The sequence below is a fragment of the Alosa pseudoharengus genome, unplaced genomic scaffold (assembly GCF_046254945.1).
Source record: "Alosa pseudoharengus isolate Yale_2024_CS ecotype anadromous, Long Island Sound unplaced genomic scaffold, YU_APseudo_1.1 YU_APseudo_1.1_scf_8, whole genome shotgun sequence".
Taxonomy (NCBI): Eukaryota; Metazoa; Chordata; class Actinopteri; order Clupeiformes; family Clupeidae; genus Alosa; species Alosa pseudoharengus.
Window position 1 is genome coordinate 6,538,543 of NW_027468870.1, and position 21,499 is coordinate 6,560,041.

Consider the following 21,499-nt stretch of genomic DNA (forward strand, 5'->3'; position numbering starts at 1 on the left):
GTTGTTAGGCTGACTGTCCACATCGTGGCTTTATTTACAGATAAAAATCCGGTGTGAGCTCAGTCTGTCCACAACCTCCCTTCCCTTCCTCTCCCTCCAGTAGTTGGAACTTAACAACCCCTTTCCCACTCCACGAGTTGCTAGGAGACCCACCTTTCTTTTTCTGGCCGTTTTTCTGGGACTCCTCGTCGCCGTTCTTCTCTTCTCCTGAGTCGTCCGATTTGGTCGTCTTCTGGTTCTCCTTGGTCTCCTCGATCTCACGCTTCTCCTTCTCCTTCTCCTTCTTGGCAGTCACCTTCTTCGGGACCTAGAGAGACACAACACACACATTGTTCACACATTCTTTATTTCTCCTCCACAAAGTACTATGCATGTGTGCATTTATCTGTGTGTGTGTGTGTGTGTGTATGTAAGTGTGTCTAGTCCACTTGGTGTATTAAAGAGGTAGCATGTGTGTTTGTGCACAGATATACATCTGTGTAAGTTCCCACCATGTCGGTGCGGTTATCTTCAAGGCCACTGTAAAACTCTTTTTCAGCACAGTGTGTGCCAACTCATCATTATTGCGCAACCTTACCATAACTGCACGCATACTGTAGCTCATCTTACCTTCTGCCACACAGACTAGTCAAACAGAGCACACACACACACACACACACACACACACACACACACACACACACACACACTGACTATTTGACTACAGTTCACATTACAATGCCATGCAGTTACATCCAGGGTAAATAAAGCACTTTCCTTGGAATGAGTTAGCTAACTGAAGTTCATGACATTTCAAACTGATCCTGTTTAAAGGATGTGGAACCACAGTGTGTGTGTGTGTGTGTGTGTGTACTGTACGCATTGACATGCTGACCACCTAAGGTTCTGGTTAATGTTTCTGTGGTCTTCCACGAACACAGCAAATATCCTCCTCAGCAGTTTCAAATATTTCACTTACACACGTATGACATCACTGCTGATTTACACGCACTGCTAAGGTCGTACATGCTTAACACACTTTTGCACACTGCTGTACAATGCATGTCCCAGAAACACCATGCTGTCAAAATGTACTCAAGCCTGTCACTAAAACACACGCGCGCACACACACACACACACAGAAACACACGCAAACAGCTAAAAACCCATGACTGCAGAGAAGTTTCTTTTACACACACACACACACACACACACACACACACACACACACACACACACACAAGCTGACAAGATGCAAAAGTTAGGAAGCATTCTGAGCTAGTCAGGGGAGATGTTAGCGGTCAGTACGTTGGCTTCCTTGGGGACTTACTGAGGGGCAGCAGGTGGTTGGGCCTGCCTCACGAGTCACCTTAACACACACACTGCTCGAGCTACCCTCCGTCTGCACACACAGGGAGAGAAAAGCGACTAAACATCAACCAAAGACACACACACACACACACCTAACAGAACATAAACAGACGATCACCATTCAGGATTATCTCAATACAGAGACAATCAATCAAGTCTGACTTGAAAAGATGACAAACACACAAGGCTGACTTATCTCACACCCAAGATGAGATCAACACTGTGTACTATAGACAAACCCCATCAACAGTAAGCTAATAACTTCTTCTTCCAAACAAACACTGAACACACAGCAAAAACAAGACCTAAGGTCCACTTGGTAGAGGACCGACACACACGGTAAGAGTTTGAATTTGGTTTTGTAAAGATAGGGATGCGTAACGCTCTTGCTGGCGGGGGAACAAACCGGCCTTCCTATACTCTGCTCTTATGTGACCACCCTTGACTGCCCTTCTGTGGACGCTAATTTGACCTTGAGGACGCTAATTTGACCTTTAAGGAAATCTGTAGCGAATCGAACACAGAATTAACCCAAATCAGGACAAACTGGAACTTTTAGGGGCCCTGGACAAATGATGAAACTAGATGAAAAAAAAAAACAAAATTAGAGAATAACTAATTTACAAGAGTGTCATCGTAACTTCCTCCACTGTCCATAAGAGAGAATCTGATGAATCTAACGAACCTGACCACCTATTCCTGCTGCTAAAGCTCATTTCTCCAAAGCAATTACTCAGTTATCTCTAGCTGCCCCCTGGGGAACCAGAGCTGCTATTTTTAATTAAAAAAAAAACACATCGGACTGGGCTCCATTTTAAGAACTACAGCGTCCCCAGTGGTTTGGGAGGTAGTACGTTTAGCTGCTACAGAGGAACTCTGCAACACACTCTCTCTCTCTGTGTGTGTGTATGTGTGTACGAGCGAATAAAATGTGTCTGTGTGATCTTCACCTTGTCCCTCGGCTAAAAGTATCTTTCTATACAAGTTGCTGTATGTTTGTGTACAAACAGGTTTCTCGTTGGATTTCTCTCTCTCACACACGACATGTAGTCATTCTCTTAATAAATCTAAAAAATCATACGCACACTCTTAACATCCACTCCCTGCACGCTTATGGGGTGACCTCTTCAATTGGCTGGATTAGCATGCATATATTCGAGATGGATAAACCTCAACCCTGCACCCATGATGACCTTGAGATTCTCCGATACCTGGGCATCCCTGCACCTATGATGACCTTGACATTCTCCGATTCCTGCGCATCCTGTGGACTTCAGCAGGTGAGTCACGTTTTCTGTGTCCAAGGTTACATTATGACTAGTACACTTCAGAAGTGATGGGTGAATATCTTGACAATGTATTATTACCATTAACTATTGTTCACTAGGTTTTGTCGTCATCAATGTACAGCCTCTGTGCATGAGAGTGTGTGTGCATGAATGTATGGAAGTCTGAGGAACAGCTCATATAGTGGTGGCTGCTTGCTGGAGTCCTGTGTGGGGCACTGTGTGAGTGAGAGTGTGTGTGAGCGTGAGAGTAAGTGTGAGAGTGTGTGAGTGTGAGTGTGAGTGTGAGTGTGAGTGTGAGTGTGAGTGTGAGTGTGAGTGTGAGTGTGAGTGTGAGTGTGAGTGTGAGTGTGAGTGTGAGTGTGAGAGCGAGCGAAGCATCTAAAATAACGGTGGCTGCTTAATGGGCTGCAGTGTAGGACACCATGTGTGTGGGACCCTAAGAGAGAGAGTGTGTGTGTGTGTGTGTGTGTGTGTGTGTGTGGAACATCTAAAATAGCGGTGGCTGCTAGCTGGATTGCTGCGTGGCACACAGTGTGAGCGGGCCCCTAAATGGCCATGCGTCTGTGGCAGCCGTAGCAGAGGGTTATTCACGGCTCTCCCTGACCTACATGTGGGGGTGGGCAGGGGGGTAGGGGGGGGGGACCTCAGCTGGCTAAAAAAGGGGGTTACGGGGGACGTACACACCTCCACGTACGCCTGTCCACCGACCAGAGGGCAGAAATAACCACCCCACCCTTTACCCCAGCCTGACAGAACCTAGCCCAAGCAAGGATTTATGCTTCTAAGAGGCTCATCTAGGAACACCGTGTGGACAATCGCAACCCAATACACTCAAACGACCAGCTCGTCTGGTTCAGAAGGTCAAGAAATCATCGTGGGTGCAGGAAAGAGCAGAGGCTGGTCTCCAGCACCGACTGGCTTTGCAGCAATGCTACGAACTAATCTTAGCTCCGTCAGTGGAGGCTAACATAACGCGTCTGCCCCGATCACTTCAGAGTGTCCAAATAAAGAACAGCATCCTGAGCACTGGTGGTCGTCGCTAGCGGTCATTGCTAGCGGTCGTTTCTAGCGGTCGTCGCTAGCGTCCGAGGATGCTCGGAGAGCTCCCATGACCAGCCAGGCCCCTCTGGTCAGAGGAAAGGCACTCCACTCAGATGGTACGGGGGGCCACAGTGGCCGACCGCATACATCCGCACCTGGCGGGGATTGGTGCAGCACAGTTTTTTTTGTTTTCTTTTAAGTATAGTTTTTGGGCTTTTTATGCCTTTTAATCAGATAGGATAGTGGAGATCGACAGGAAGTGAGTGGGAGAGAGTCGAGGTGGGATCCGGAAAGGACCACGGGGCGGGAATCGAATCCGGGTCGCCAGTGTACGGTGCAGGTGCCCCAGCCAGTCGCGCCACGGCTGTGGCTGCTGCAGCACAGTTTAACAAGACTATAAAGACTGGTGACTTTATGGGTGATGCTAGAGAACCGGAACATGACTATTTGGGTAACGCTTAACAACAGTGTCCAAGCCAAAGGCACACACAGCCATTCTTTTAAGAGCTATAGCTACAGAAACAGACAGTTGAAAAACTGTTCTATTACAATGGCTTTGCCTGTGTTCATCCATAAAGCCTCTTCTGTTGAAATTATATAACTTTTTTACTAGGGTACAAGGTTGCACCTGTAGATTTTAAACAAAGTAGTAGACATTTGCAGTCGTGTGTGTGTGTGTGTGTGTGTGTGTGTGTGTGTTCTGGTCTCACCTGTTGGTCTTTTGAGGCGATCTCTCCAGGGGTTGGCCAGTTATTGGCATCTCCAAAGTCCCCAACCTTTACAAGATCAGTAAAATCATTTCAGCGCCATGGTGATACATCACCTCACACATATCAACAGAAACACAAAGCATGCACACACATGGCAGTGCCATAAATAGGAAGCCAATATGCACAGATTGCATTGGTAGGTGGAGTACGGATGTCATGCGTGTGTGTGTGCGTGTGAGCGAATGAGAGAGAGTGTGTGTGTGTGTGTGTGTGTGTGCGTGTCTGAGAAAGCATCTTACCTTTCCTCCTCTCCGGGGTCTGGGGTTTCCTGCCTTTACCACCTTTGCTGGTCCAGTGGGCTCTGTAGGAGAGGAGTAACCCGTTAGAACACAACCCAAAACACAGATGAAAGGAAACTAAATCTTTAAAGGTTGTATCAGCGATAGCGGGGATACGTCACTTCTGTTGATGTTCAAGCAAAACAGAGAGCTAGCTTGCTACCCCGCCCCGCCCCGCCCCCCCCCCCCCCCCCCCCCCCCCCGCCTCCCGTGCAATTAAAACTCTCGCATCTCGTCGGTTATTGGTTGAAACACTTTATTTTGCCTTTGAGTGGGTTGCCAACCCTTGTTGGAAGCAATTGTTTTTGTGTACAGATCTCGGAGCCTAGGCTGCCTACAGAGAGGCGTTTTTTTGACGGCCTGCTTATGGGGCAGACAGCTAACAGATCGTTAGGAAAAGATCAGATGAATGTGATCATTTATGTTTGGGCCTGAAATCGCTGATACAACCTTTAAGGCTCCTAGACATTACGCGTCATTTCAATGTATGAGGATCTCTCCTCCCTCTCTCCTCTTTCTTCTCCTCCCTCTCTCCTCTTCCTCCTCCCTCTCGCTCCTCTCTCCCGCTCCTCTCCCCTCTTTTCCTTCCTCTCTCCTCTTCCTCCATCCCTCTCTCTCTCTCTCTCTCCTCTTCCTCCATCCCTCTCCTCTTCCTCCATCCCTCTCGCTCTCCTCCTCCCTTCTCCTCACTCTCTTGCTTTTCTATTCCTCCTTGCTCTCCATTGAATCGTCCTCGCTTCAGGACTGCTTCTTATCCAGCACCTCTGTTAGCCTGGACACACTTCATGTTTTTGAGTGTGTTCAACGGTGGCCCAGATGGGTCAACCCAATACAAAAGCCACAACACGATTTGCAAACGTCACAACATGAAAGCAAAATGTCACACAAATACAAATGCAAACAAAAAAAAAAAATCACACAAAGAGGGTTTTGTCTGTAGCATACTTCCATTCCAGGCCCTGGGGCCCAGCACCACTTCCTTATTAATGTGTACCACAGCCTACAGAGTATCACTGGGATATATAGCAGTGTGTGTGTGACCGTCATTAACCAACACACACTCATTTCTTCCTTCCTCAAATATCAAGTTCCCACTCATGTCACCTTAAGTGTGAATGCATTCTGGCACAAGCAGTCTTCTCTCTCACACACACACTATCCTGCTTATATGCAATGGGGGAATCCTCAGGAAGACACCAGGGCAGGCCCATGGCTGATGACACACACACACACACACACACACACACACACACACACACACACACACACACACACACAGAGACACGGAGGGGGCTGGGTGTGGAAACCAGTAAATCTGCATTTCCATGGAAACATGAACCAAACATTGACCTGACTGGACTGGAGGTGGGGGAAAGTGGGCGTGTTCTCACGGATCACCCTACAAGGAAGGCCTACAGAGGCATCACTAAACCACACGAACCAATAGGAAAGGAGGCAGGAGGGGCCATAACCGCCACAACAGGAAACAGGAAACTGCCAACTGCCAGTGGGTGCAGCGACTGCTGCTGCTGCAGATGCAGACACCTGTCGACAAGCAGCGCAGTGACCGCACTCGGCACCTTTACTACCACACTGACCTCTTGACCTGCTGACCTTTGGTCACCGCATAGGCGGTCAGGTATAAATGCCAAGGAGATTCTGCTACAGCTGATAACACATTAGCCCTACAGTGTGCAGATGCTTCTTTTGGTTTGTACCTTCAAAAGAAGTTTAATGGGACAGACGCACACACAGTGCCCATCGGCCAATAGACCAGACCTCCAGCACTGACTTCCAAGCATGCAGAGGCTTGGGGAGTGAATTATATTCCTGGTTCCTTCTAGTATTCTATGCAAACGATTTATAGTTTCAGTTATCTTTATACAGGGGAAAATCTCTGAGGGTAATTGTTGCAACATAGTGCGGAACTCTCGGTTCACAAACATTCTAATCCCATATTTGTGACCGTACTCCTCAGCAGGTTAAGGAAGCACTAGTCTTGGACCCAACACCTCCTCTGCCATTTCAGTGAGTCTAATGAAGTCCTCACGGCTGGCCAGATAGTGTTAGAGACAGCCTTCTCAAGCACCTTCATGTGACTGTGTGTGTGTGTGTGATGGTGTGAGTTATTTGGCCTATATGCAGTGCAACTGTGTGTGACCGCGGACTGACAGCACCTTGATAAGTGACACACTGTGCTTGTGAACATACGCGTCATTTGAACGTATATAGCGAATGCGCATGTCTGTGGTCTACATACTCTTAAGCATGTGCAGGAGTGCCTTCAGCATGTATGGGGAATGCCCATGCCAGTGTGCGTCACAGACATAAAACACTAGTTTAGATTGTGTGTGTGTGTGTGTGTGTGTGCATGTGCATAGCGCCCGCAACTTTTACAGAAGCGTGGCTCTGTGTGGTACTTCTATAGGCTTATGTGTCTGTCCGCATGCACACACACACACACGCAGTCACGCACGCCTCAAGGGTACGTAACCATCCGATTCCGATCTGATATTACAATTCAGGAGTTGCTTACTGTGGCATTGGTTTTGCCCACCACCTAAATTAACAGCTACACACACATATCATTCATTTGGGGAAATAATTATGCTTATAGTTCTTGAAAGACCCTATTTAACCCTACTCACAATGACTTCAATGAACATTACATTAACATTAATTAACAGTTGCAAGTAAACTCATAAAGCCTCAATAAAAAAATACCAACAATGGTAATAGACTCAATAGAATTTAACAGAATAATACAAACCGAGAAATAATCAGTTAGATACAAGGTACACAGGTAGGGCTGGGACAACGCGTCGACGTAATCGATGACATCGACGCAAAAAATACGTCGACGCAAAATATGAGCGTCGATTCGTCAAGCATAACGTGTGCTGCTAAATATTTTTAATCTTACACCTTCAGTGTTTTCCATACGTTGACTAATCTGTGGCTGGGCACCACGAAATCAAAACCGGCCACCACACGTTGATGTTCTATGTTGTAGGCCTACTGTTTAAATTAAAGATAAGATAAAATAATTTCATTGAGCTGCACTTTTTACTCACACAGCCTTTCGTCGCCCCGCCCGCTCTCTCTCGTAACGAGCCCGCTGCTCCTCCTCTGCATGTGCATTTAACAAAATATTCACGATTGTTGTTGCCACATAGAAGCACTGCAGAACACAGTGGGCTAAATTGCTATTAAATCCGCTTAGCATCGTGACCATGCTGCGCAAATTTGATCAAAACTGCTGCATTAAAGTTAAAGTAAACTCTGCTAAGGTCTAATCACAACGTAGTACATTGAGGAGACTACTAAGTTAAGTTACAGTATGCAATCAAGCAGTATCTCAAAGCTAACATTAGAATACTGTTTGGATGTCAAGTTTAGCATGCTTACTTGCAGCTGCTTGTATTCGTTATTCATGCAGGGCTTATTTTATTGACTCTGAATGTTTGCAAAATGTTTCCGATGTAAATGGAAAAGTGTTTTCCAAGACTCAAAAGTGCTTGTCCAAAGGAGAAGTACTAACCGTTATTTGAACTAACTACTTATGAATTGCATCCACACATCAGCAGCCTTTTAACTGTGGTAATGTTAATTGCAAGGATTCCCACACGAACGTCTTAAAATGACAGGCACTCAATTAGACACTGCAAACTTTATTGAATGCTACCTCTGACTAAGAATGCATTACTTTGCACTTGTATAGTCTTTTATTTTGTAATCTTAAAAGCAATAAACGTATATTGCAATGTTAAAGAATTCATGTTTTTTCATTCAGATATGTAAATAAACATGTATAAGTTGCTATTAGTGAATTAATGTGGAGATAATCGATAATCGAATCGAAATCGAATCGGACTGAAAAAATGAATCGTTAGATTAATCGATGCATCGAAAAAATAATCGCTAGATTAATCGTTTAAAAAAGAATAGTTTATCCCAGCCCTATACACAGGTGAGTCTTTAGAAGCTTACTGAACATCCCACAACTATCACTAATTGAAAAGCATTAGGTAAATCATTCCACCATTGAGGGATCACAGACTAGAAGAGTCTTGCCTGTGATCTCTTAGCGGTGATGGAAACGGGCCTAGCAGACGCTCATCAGACCACAGCAGTGGGCGAGAGGGGACGTAAAGCTAGATCATGGGATTTAAGATGGCAAGGTTCAGACCCAGCAAGTGCCCTGTGGGCCAGAGTGAGGGATTTGAGATGGCAAGGTTCAGACCCAGCAAGTGCCCTGTGGGCCAGAGTGAGGGATTTGCATTTAATTCTGGGTTCTATACGAAGCAAATGAAAAGCAACTAACAGGAGTTACATGTGTCGTCTTTGGCTGACTAAAGACCAGACATGCCGCAGCATTCTGAATCATCTGTAATGGTCTAACCACACAAGCAGGTAGGCCAGCTAGAAGCTGCATTAGCTGTGAATACCAGAAGCTCAGTTTCGGAGATTAAGCTGAATGTGTCGATCTTTCAGACTGAAATATCTCTGAGGTATGCAAAAATCAGGGCAAAAACAGGCGTCATCAGGTGGGAGACAGGTAAAGTTGAGTCTCATCTGCATAACAGTGATACACATGACATGTGAGTCTCATCTGCATAACAGTGATACACATGACATATCCACCCCCCCATCCTGTTCCAGTGGAAGTCTCCAAGTCAAACCCCATCAACCCCTTCTTCTGTTCCTCCTCTCTCTCTCCCCCTCCATCTTTCTCTCCATTTCCCAACACTATTCACCTGGAACTCCCATGCTAGTCACCCACCCACTCCAGTTGCGTACACAGACTTATGACAGCTCATAAGTGCACAGGTTACCACATCAGATCCAGTCTAATTCCTGCATTCAGCAGCAGTCAGCCCTCTGTAATCTCCCATTCTGCTAAAATTAGGCAGTCTGCGCTGGCTTAATGCTATAGCCTGACCCACAAAAAACACAGAGGGGGAATTCAGGCCTCGGCAGGACCTCTTGCTTAGGCAGTATGACTAAGCAAACCAGAGCTCAGGAAGCTCAATCTCTTCACAGCTAAGACCATACCCAGCCCTGTGACAAGCAGGGGTGGAGACCACTAGGAGAGACAACCACAAACGCAACCGGAGACAGAAGACAAGAATAAGAAAATTCAGAAGGAAAAGAAATGCAAGAAAACAAGAAAGATCCACTGGAAGAAAAACAGGTTGGGTCAGGTTGAGGCTTAAAGAGAGACTAGTTCAGCGTGACCTTTACAAACATTCCTTGACCTTCTCCAGGTCGACCCCTGACCTTTCCCACAGTGCAAGCAGTCTCTGCCACGACCCAAGGTCAAACAGCCCAAACTTGAACGTGTGCACAAAGTGCTGCTCAATCAAGAGCCCCCACCTAGTGTACACACAAGCAATCTCAGAACTGTTGAAAGAATCAACTGATTAATTCCTAGATCTTCTAATCCTCACGTTAATCTAATTTTAACTTTCATATTTCCCTCTGAATGTCCCCACACACCATGCAAATGGAATGTGGTTCTTTGCTTATGACTCCGCCAAAGACGCTGTTACTATTATTTATACTCTGGTGTGTTATGTTGACATAGGAGGAAATATCAGCCAGATGGTGTGTTTTGGCTAAGAGCAGACAGTCTGGTCCGTTTGGGCGAGACAGCAGTGAGACGTTTACTCTGCACTCTTACAGTGTCCAGCAGGGGAGTTTCTCTGAGGTGGTACATTACCACAAGTATATTACCACAAACACAGGGGTCACAACCTACAACACTGCCTTTAAGTAACAGATCACCAGCCAGCTAGCCTGGCTAACGTTAGACCTCATCTCATTGAGATGGGGTCTGGGAACTAGACATTCATTTTCTTGTATTTGAAACATGGTTTACGAATGCCCAGACCCGATTGGGCGTCTGTACATAGCTCATAACGGCTTTGGTGTCGTCATCGTCTTGCTGCCCTCCCTCCATTCTGTGATTGGTTTCTTCGTTGAGGTGAAAACGAAGTCCATAGAATCCAGGCTGCCTAGCAGCGTGAATAAAATTGTGCGTAAGGCAGCATGAGAAAACCCAGGCTACCAGCCAGCAGTATCTTACAAACACACACATAACCTTGGTTGTAGACAAAGAAACAGAGTAATGCATTCAAATCTCAAGAAGCATGATCAAATAACAGTGAGACCACAATTTCTTATTTCCGATTACCCCCAGCTCTTCTTATGTAACCCTTTTGTAAATGGACTGAAAATATCTACTTTTATCGATTATGCTAGGCGTTAGCATATCTATGGGATTTCTCATATACATTAGCCATAAGCTAATGCATTAGTATCTATTCTGTAACTTGGAACGCTAGCCTACATAATTGCTCTTAAACAAAACATTTAAGGATTAAGGATATAACTGATATATACTCTGTTGGTCTGCTTAGTTTGACAGTGAATCCTTTTGAAAGGAACTTAAGCTTTAGACTTTCTCTTGGGAAGCTGTTACGGCTCCCACACACAGCTGCGTTCAGTCAACGCATTCCAGTGGGTGTTCCCGACGGTAGCTATGCAAATGACTTGAAGTAAAACCGTAATGTGATTGGTTGGTGCCGTCCGTAGATTGGCTTGATTGGCCGGTGCCGTCTGTCGGTGCAGCAACAGCTGAACTCAACGCGAGCAGCGGGAGAAACGCGATGCGACGGACCCACAATTCAGTTCGGCAACGGATCACGTGAGCCCATTTAAGGTGAACGGGATGCGTCTCCAGCAACGCGATGCACGCAGCTGTGTGTGGGAGCCGATAGGCCTTACAGTAACTGTAATGATACTTTTCATAAATAATGGCCTGTAAAGTAAACTTAGACTTTTAAAAACACATTTTTAAAGGATATTGACTAATTATCATTATCGCCAAAATCACAAAACATAAGAGATATTATTTTTTGTCCATATCACCCACCCCTACCAGGCACCCACATGATGAAACTGAACTATGGCCAAGCTGAGACCCAGGAGGTCAGATCATCCACCTGACTGAGGGGTTAACACCTCCCAGCTGATTCAGTTCCCTCCAGTTCACTCATGCTAGCAATCCCTCAAGCACCACTAGCAATCCCTCAAGTTCCTTTCTATCTGAGAAAGTGGCCTTGAGTAGATTTAGAAAGACCTGTGGACAGAGAAATGAGCGAACCTTCACCATTTAGCAGATACCGTTACCGTTACTGGAGGCATTAAAAATTAACCTGCTGCAGCTCCTGCCAAAAATACTATCAGAGCTGCTGCTGATACAGAAACACAGCACACTCACGACCTTGGTGACTGGAAAACAGACATTTCCATCTTTCTCCCCAACCTCCTCGTGTGGCATTTCACAGCGGCATAAGGGGCACCATCTCCCTCTGCAGGCCTGGAGGGTACTTCGAGTTTGGTTGAACCAGGAATTCCTTTGGCATGATTTATTTTTTTTAAAGTATTTTAAAGGATTTTATGCCTTTAATGCGACAGGATAGTGGAGAGTGACAGGAAGTAAGTGGGAAAGAGAGTTAGGGTGGGATCCGGAAAGGACCACGGGGCAGGAATCGAACCTGTGGTCGCCGGCGTACGGTGCAGGTGCCCCAGCCAGTTGCGCCACGGCTGGGGCCCCGTTGGCATGATGAATCAAGCTGATGAATCAAGCTGATTTGGGAGCTAGTTTGGGGAGTTGAAAGTGATAAGGCCATGATCATCCATTAAGAAACTTCCTTGCTTAAGAGCTACCAAGGCATCATGTGCACATGCTGATTGCAACTCAACCTTCACAAACCACCACTTCCCATTTTCATTAGAGGGCCGATTCACAAAATCTCCTAGTCAATGCTACCCATCGGCTGAGCCAAATAAGTGCTTCAGCGTTCTACTGTACATGACTTTTAAATGAGGGACCAACCTGCTGGACAAGACGGTGCCAGGCAACCAACTGATTACTTACAGAAGGTCCGAGTTGGCTGCCATGACAACTGTACACAAGCCGGGCATGTCCTAGCAACCCTGATCAAGCTAAAGTCACCAGATGGAATGAAGTGTGATGTCATAATGTCACAGAACATTCTCCTGGCATTCCATTAGATCTAGGTTACTGGAAGAGTCATCTGAGAAGAATTCCCATGGGGTATTCTGTGTTTCTCAACAGCACAAACAGGGGTGTGTTCATTCTCTATGGGTGGTTCTCACATTGAGAGCATCTGCTAGATGAAGAGCAGAATGCCTCCCTTACTGTTGCAAGTAGCCCACACCCTGTCAACCATTGATTGCATTTTGTTGATTATAAGAGTAATAGATTTTTGTGAATATGATTAAGTTCCCTCTGCTTTCAATTTTTGTTGTTATAAAGGTCACTTCACCACAAAAACAACAGTGACAAAATTGGGGGGAAAAAAAGAATGTTAGTAGACATATAAGTAAAAGAGGGGGGGAGGCACAAAGTTACCACAGCTGACAAAGGCATGCTGTGTTATAAAATAAATAAGACAACTAAATAAGTTTGTGTTTAATACCACAGAAACAAAATAGCACTATAAGAATGCTATTATGAAAAATAGCCACACAACAGGGACGTTTTACACCAGATAGTGTGGCCATATCTGTTGTAAGAGCAACGGCAGCTGCAACAGTGACTAAGCCGTGACGGTATCAGTAGGATGGACACCACACCACAAGTAAAATCAAGAGGTTGTTAATGCAATCATAGTAGTGCTGACCAGTTACAGCAGTAGTGCTAATACTGAAGTTCTAATCTATGCAGTAATGTGACCAATAGTACAGTAGTGGTACTAATCGCAATGATACTGGTCAGGAGTTGGTTGTAGCTAATAATGTCAGAGACCACAATGTGTAACATCAGCAGCTCTAAGAGTAGTCTACTACTCAGCGCTCTTGTAGAAGTACACATCTAAGTGTGCGCGCGCACACACGCTCACACACACACCCTCTGGAAGCTCCTGACTCGGATACCATATGCAGGCTTGGGCAAGCGCACCACCACACACACACACTCTCTCTCTCTCTCTTTTAGGCATCGTTTGAGGATTGCAAAACTCAAACAGTAGCTAGACATCCTGGCCCTGTGAGGCCAAGTGTGATCAGAGAGAGTGAGAGATGAAAACAACATCTGATCACTGACCGTTTACTGGGATGGTTTTAGTAACACCGCACATACACTAGGGCTGCACGATTTGGGGAAAGTGTCTAATTGCGATTATTTTCTTGACAGATATTGCAATTGCAATTTGCGATATGATTTTTCAATGTCAATGAATTGATTCAGTTCAATATTCCAAATGTGTCTCTAATTATGTGCCGGCACCCCCGATTGGTGAGCACGCCTGGTGCACAAGAAGCACAGCACCCCCAACCAACTATGAAGCTCACCAATCAGAATGTCTGTACCCCTCAGACACTACACACACAAACCAACCAGAAGTGGCATAGTCAAGGAGGATGAAATTAATATTAAAGTCAGAAATGTGACAAAATCAACTGTGCACAATTATTTGTAGCTTTTGCGATTAGGTAATTGTGTTAATTGTGCAGCCCTAACACACACACACAGCCTCACAGAGGTTTGTGTGTGTGTGTGTGAGTGATGCACATATAACCAAACCAAAGCTGATGGCTTGAATCTAAACTTGGGACATTCATGACTATTTCATATCAATGTGTGGGCTAAGGTAGGACAGACCCTACCACACACACACACACACACGCACAGGGAAGCAGAGTGCGGCAGCAGCAGCCCACCACACCCTCTCCCTGAGCTGAAGCCCTGCTCCCCGCTCACACACACTAGAGCGCACTCCGCTCTCTCCTGCCCTCGCCACCAAATATGGAGGAACACACAGACCAACAGGAGGCTTTCTTTCACTCACACACACACACACACACACACACACTCAGTCTGGAGAACCCACCACCGTCACCACGATCACATGATCCGCCTAATGACATCAGTGCCCGCTGCTTAAGTTGCTTACACACACAAACACACACACACACACACACACAAACACACACACACACACACAAAGACATTTGGGTAGAGCTTTCACACGGCAGACACAGGGGGTGGGAGTTGGGGTCAATCCATATCACGCTGCACAGACGTAGTCCTGAACAGATAAAGCGGGCAGGACCAAGTGCACACACACGCGCGCACACACACGCACACGCGCACACACACACACAGAGCAACAGAGGTCTCTGTGTGGTTTAAATCTCCAGCCTGTGTCCACCCTGCACAACAGACGGCAGACTCAGAGGCCAGCAACACTCAGGCTCTCAAACATCTCTTGATTTCATTTATATTTTCATGTGTTTTTAAAAATAGCCCAAAACACATCTGATTAAATGTGCGAGAAACAGATCATCTAATTTAGACTTCACAAGTGACCCGTGAACGAGTACATTCACAAACCGTACTGTGTTGTTGACTACAGTGGTTCGACTGGAGCACAAGCATGCCAGGCCAATCAAGCAAATTAGCGGCTGTTTATGACCAGACTTCACACGTTCCCAGCTGTTCAGCAACACTCGTGAGGTTTAGGGAGAAGTCACGGCCCTGACATCATCATTAAGAACAGGAAGACTGCTGCACACTAGAGGATAGCACAGGAACCAATAACCATCAAACTTACAAGTAAAGCAAGGGGGCCAATGAAGAGGGTCTATACAGCCCAAACCCTTGATGCTAGGAGTGCTGGAGCCAATGAGTGTGCTCCATACTGAGATGTCAGGTGGTGTGATGCGTGTGTGCCGAGTGAGAGACAGGGCTCTGCTGGGTGCTCCAGTCACACAGCCTCACATCGCTACACACACATGCTATCTGCTTTAACCCTTAACGTGCCGGAGCAGAGGGACAGGTTACCCCCCTCGGAGCACATCCTGTGTGCAGAGAGGAAGTGGAGGGGTCAGATGAGGAGAGAAGAGAAACAGCAGAAGAGAGAAGGACACACACAAAGAGAGGAGGACAAGAGAAACGAGAAGAGACCAGAGGAGAGGAGGGGAGGAGTAGAGGAGAGGAGATGAGGAGAGCAGAGGAGGAGAGACCAGAGAAGAGATGAGGGGAGGAGTAGAGGAGAGGAGGAGAGACCAGAGAAGAGATGAGGGGAGTAGAGGAGAGGAGGAGAGACCAGAGAAGAGATGAGGGGAGGAGTAGAGGAGAGGAGGAGAGACCAGAGAAGAGATGAGGGGAGGAGTAGAGGAGAGGAGGAGAGACCAGAGAAGAGGAGGGGAGGAGTAGAGGAGAGCAGAGAAGAGATGAGGGGAGGAGGAGAGGAGATGAGGAGAGCAGAGGAGGAGAGACTAGAGAGGAGAGGAGGGGAGGAGGAGAGGAGAGCAGAGAAGAGATGAGGGGAGGAGAGATGAGGACACATATGAGGAGAGCAGAGGAGACATATGAGGAGAGATGAGGAGAGCAGAGGAGAGATGAGGAGAGATGGGGAGAGCAGAGGAGAGCAGAGGAGAGCAGAGGAGAGCAGAGGAGAGATGAGGAGCAGAGGAGAGATGAGGAAAGATGGAGAGATGAGGAAAGATGGAGAGATGAGGAGAGATGAGGAGAGCAGAGGAGAGATGGGGAGAGATGGGGACACATATGAGGAGAGATGGGGACACATATGAGGAGAGATGGGGACACATATGAGGAGAGATGGGGACACATATGAGGAGAGATGGGGACACATATGAGGAGAGATGGGGACACATATGAGGAGAGATGAGGAGACATATGAGGAGAGATGAGGACACATATGAGGAGAGATGGGGACACATGAGGAGAGATGAGGAGACATATGAGGAGAGATGAGGAGACATATGAGGAGAGAGGTGTACAAGATGAAAACCAAAGAGGATGGCAAGAGGTGGAGACTCCAGAGCAGAGGAGGAGGAAAGGAGGTGAGGAGCCGTTGAGAAATACAAATAACCATCCTGCCAAGCCAGGCAGAAGAGGGCAGATAACAGGAGGCAAATCCAGGAAGTAAGTGGCCTGCACAGTCAGATCCATCATTACTACACTACAGCCCGGGCACTACGCCTGACCACACGCTGGGCACAGGACATTCGCAGGATTACTGGGGAACCGTCTGTTTCACTCCATCAAACTGTTTCACTCGGTCTGTTAGTCTGATATTAACACCCCACAGTTTCAACTAATTGGCTTTTAACCGCAATACTGCCCCCCCAAAAATGGTTGAACACCAGCTAGTTCATTAAACTGAATGAGGTGACAAAAATCCCATTACCAGCACTTGGTGCTTGCCTTTTCAATTTGTAGACATTTGAATGGCATTTGAATGCAAGGTTTCCCTTGTGAGATTGCCATGGGGTGCCCCAGCACTCCACCGAGTCCAACAGCTGATAACAGGGTGGAATGAGGTGTGCTAAAGGAATGGAAATCTGCAGCCGCCTATACTTTTGCCTTGGGAACGAGATGCCGACTGATTGACCGATTCATGGGAACGAGATGCCAACCCTTTGGCCGGTTCATGGGAACAAGGTGCCAACCGATTGGCCAATTATTGGTTACAAGATGCCGAGCAGCTTGATCCATTCTGGCCCAGATCTGGTCCAAACCCGGATCACCGTCCCTCCGCCAGGGCACTGAAATTCCTGATGTGGCAGACAATGACGTGCTCCTCTGGTGCTGAATGTTCACCGGAAATGGCAGAACACGAAACAAGCCGACAACCTTTACTGTGGGGTTACCCCATCTTAGCCCCACACCATAAGAATTAGAACAATGGTGACACAGAACATCTTAACTGACACCTTGTTGAGACAATTTATGATGGGGCCTGGCACAAATAGCTTTTAACCCTTCAGCAGGGGAGTTTTAAACATTCTAACAAGATATTATGTTCCGCAACAATGTACTGTAAGGTTCTAAAATTCCATGTTGAATTCAATGAACCCAGATATTCTATACTCTATAATCAGAGGCGCTGTTACTAAAGAAGTGGCCAATAGCCTTACTGATTGCTCAATAAGCATGCGAGTCACTGGCCTAGTGTTCAACTGCATTCTTAACAGGCGTTACAGAAGCCATTAAACCACATGCTTTAAATACCAGGGGCTGCTGTAGCATAAAGCTGCCATGACACACACACACATTTCCATATTGTTTTTTTACACACACACACACACACACACACAAAGCAAGTCATTTAATAGTTAAGCTCACAGTGATGACTCCAAAAGTTCAACCCACTTTGTATTTTTCTAATTGAAACATGGACGAAGACGGACTACATGAAGTGGCCAATGAATATCTCAGCCTGCAGGCATCTTCCGATACAGTTCTGGTGTGTGACCACCCGGCTTTATTTATGCACAGAAGATAAGCACTGCAATCGAATACTTTTTTTTTTTTTAAAGAAAATCAAAAAAACAAATCTGCTGAATGTAAATGCCTATAAAATGTTGCCAAGAGGGCTCGACTGAAATAGAAGTCTTCTGAAGAGTGGATTATACGTGTCAAATTTAGGCCACATCCAAACAAAAACGACGGATATATTTATTTCTTACCGTTTTCCCACCTTAAACGACACCGGTTAAAACGACAGAAAGCGCTTTGGTGCATATGCCAGGGCAGTCGATGGAGCCGAGGCAGTGAAGAGGCTTAACTCCAATTCACGATGAAGAGACAATAACATTCCAAAAGCAGTCGCATGAGACAAGCAACTACGGAAAATTCAGTTCTCAATTCAACTGTAAAACAAATAAAAGTTAATTTTCAGGGTTTGTGACTGCTATATATGTGGAAATGCTTTAACGTTTTGCACTGTGTCTGGTATAGAGCAAGTTACACTGGGGAAATTAGGATGCCATACTGGTGTGCTTCTAACTTAGCCACAAAAGGCTGATAATGCGTGCACAAAAATCATGACGGGGGAAAAGCAAAAAACATTTTAATAGGACAAACAAATGGTTTGGTTTGTTCTGACGAGCAGAGTATCAGGTCAAGTGTAGTGGTTGAGTTAAGGGGTGGGGCTATGTCTTCATCGAAAATGCGTCCACACGGCAAAAATTAACCAGCAGTTTAAAAAAAAGATTGATTTTGGGCTCCTAAAACGCCAGGGTCGTGTGGACGCAAAGCCAAACCGATAAAAAAAAAACTTAACCGGTTTCAAAAAAACCAACCTCGTGTGAACGGGCCCTTATTTAACACACCAGCAACCACCCCCTGGAGCCCCCCCCCCCCCTTTTCAGCCAGAACTACAAAAGGCCAGAGGTGACCAAATAAAGAGTAAATGCTAATTCAGCCTGAGGAAGCTCCAGGGGTGGGGGGGGGGGCATCTCTCACCTCACCCCTTTCCTGAGGACTGTGTGCGCTGTTAAGTCTCTTCCTGCTTTTTCACACCTGAATAAACGTGTCAGGTAATGACTAAGCTCTCCTTTGCATCTAGATCCACATACTACACCCTTGCAAACAGGATCAGTACTAGGCTCACAGGTCACAAAAAAACAACAACTACTTCACAAACATTTGCACAACTCCTGAGTGTTATCAAACTCCATATATCACACAATGCACCGAATTGTGAAATGTAAGCCTTGATGCTGTGTACTGAACTGTGTACAGTTCTTCTGAACTGTGTACTGTGTGCCAACCAAACATTACAGGGAACCTACATCGGGCATGTAACTAACACATTTCTAACACTAACATGTATAATACTTACATACGTTTCATTTGCCTGCCGCAGCAATTAGCTTCCACTATAATCAATAGAATTGCCTACATCAGACGTGATAGCGAACCACTTTCAAAAAAATTAGACTAGTCTCCTAAAACATTTTTTTACGTTACGCGAACAGAGAGCTTCAGTTGCGGACATGTTGTAGCCTCCCTGTTAGACTGAAACACACCTAAACAGGCTCTGGGAGAAAAGAACAGAACTCTATGGCTACACCCAGGTGGAAGCATATTTTTGTCAAGGTTCATAGTGAATTAAACATCATAAGATTATATCAAAACAAATCCAATCCAGGAGAACAGGAGTAAGATGCAGACACAGAGGAGCGTGTGCCCCATGAGAAATGTAATTTGGCTTGCTGCTGTCCAGACTGGTTCACTCTGACAGACAGAGCTCATAGGTGGAGTACAGGCAGTCCACAACAGCCCTAGAGCTAAAGCCTAATGCCTGGGGGCCTATTCTCATGACTGAGCCGGGGACACCCTCCTTCTGCATGCACACACACACACACACACATACACACATACACACATACACACATACACACACATACACACACACACACACACACAGAGTGAGTAAGGGGCCCCAGACATAGGTCGATCCATCCATCCTGACCGGATGGATCATGTACAAAAAACAAATTCATCCAAGCCAGCCCTGATAAGTCTCCTACTCAAGCAGGTCCATGCAACACTGTCCTTATAAGCAAAACAGCCACTGCCTGCTAATCTGTCTGTTGACTTCAGTACAACCATGGCCGTGAGGAGGGGTTCACTACTGCAACAGGTGCCCTCATCTCACAGCTATTACCAGCAGGGCTCACACTCTGGGATAGCTGTGCAACTCACTCTGGGATGGCTGTGCTACATGTTGAACAAACCACGCATCAGAATGAGCGCTGATACAGAGTTTGTTCAAACTGTTTCAACACATTTTGTATTATCTAAAACCTTCAGCAATCACTGACCATAGGTCAAAAACTGGGTAATATGATTTATCACAATGGTAAACTACCGGGTAGGCTATGATCTGAAGGAAGAGGGTGAATGCTCTGACAACTGAATCTGACTGCAAGCTTCAAGAGAAGGTGAAGGAAGTAGGAACAACTTCCTGACCAGTGTTTCAACACTGGACCACATTCAACTGTGTTTTATACGGCCAACGGTTTAGCATCAGTGTCATGCATCAGTCTAGACGTAAAACACGTGATAAAGCAGGGGGTTGATGCCACTTTGTCTCTTTCATTCAGGCACAGAATTAGCAATAGATTTAACACAATCCACACTATAGAATAGGCTTGCTCCGACAAAGAGCACTGCCACGCCACATGAATTCGATTCACACGTTCCGTTTTCCTGTAAATGGAGGAAAAAACGGCAGACCCTCCCTGTGGCCAGCACGCATCCCCGTTGCCGAAAACAAGCGACTGCCTGGCTAGCCTGTTCTTCGTGACATGGGGGAGGGGAAGACAGACAGGCGAAAACTGTTTTATCATGCAGAAATGTCGCGTTAAAGGATTGATCACTGCAACCTAGCAAAGTTCAAACGCTGTCTATGCTTTTTATCGAACTAAAACGAAAAAAGGTCATTAAAAGCATAGCAATAATCGTGGGTAGGATTCCTCCACCGAAATCACATGGCTTTCACCACGTTGTCTCTAACTCAAAGGATGCTGGGATAGAATTCTAGACTCGGGTCTGATCTCGTGGCCGTGCAGTTTAGTTGGCAATTATGGAGAAACGTGTATATTATTTGGCTATCGGGCTTTTACATATATTGTTGACAGAGCAATACAACAGATTGCAAGCTCCATCGAGAACACGTCGTATTACTAACGTTAGTATAATCTGTAGTAGACTCTTCCACATGAAGGCGGTTCCTGTCAGTTAAAAGTCTAGCTAACTAGCATTAGCCTAGGCGCTAACATGCTAGCAAGCTTGGAGGAGAGTTCTTCGTGACATGCTGGTTTGGCAAAGAAACAAGATGTCATACACGACGTTCTTTTGCGAATCAATATCACTTGAATGATTAACGCCAACACTGAATCAACTTTTGTGAGGCTGTAT

General features: G+C 46.0%; 1 protein-coding gene across 4 annotated transcripts in view; it reads right to left on the reverse strand.

Moving 5' to 3' along the window:
- larp1 (La ribonucleoprotein 1, translational regulator) overlaps positions 1-21,499 on the reverse strand; it is a 40,324-nt gene that overhangs the window by 17,009 nt on the left and 1,816 nt on the right. For 2 of the 4 annotated variants that reach the window (XM_076275230.1, XM_076275229.1), the window contains exons 2-5: positions 4,690-4,751; positions 4,391-4,456; positions 1,310-1,381; positions 154-307 (exon numbers count right to left, since the gene is read on the reverse strand). In XM_076275230.1, coding sequence (XP_076131345.1) covers positions 154-307; positions 1,310-1,381; positions 4,391-4,456; positions 4,690-4,751 — 354 coding nt within the window. The remainder of the gene's footprint in view (positions 1-153; positions 308-1,309; positions 1,382-4,390; positions 4,457-4,689; positions 4,752-21,499) is intronic. The other 2 variants (XM_076275232.1, XM_076275231.1) reach the window with 1 other exon arrangement.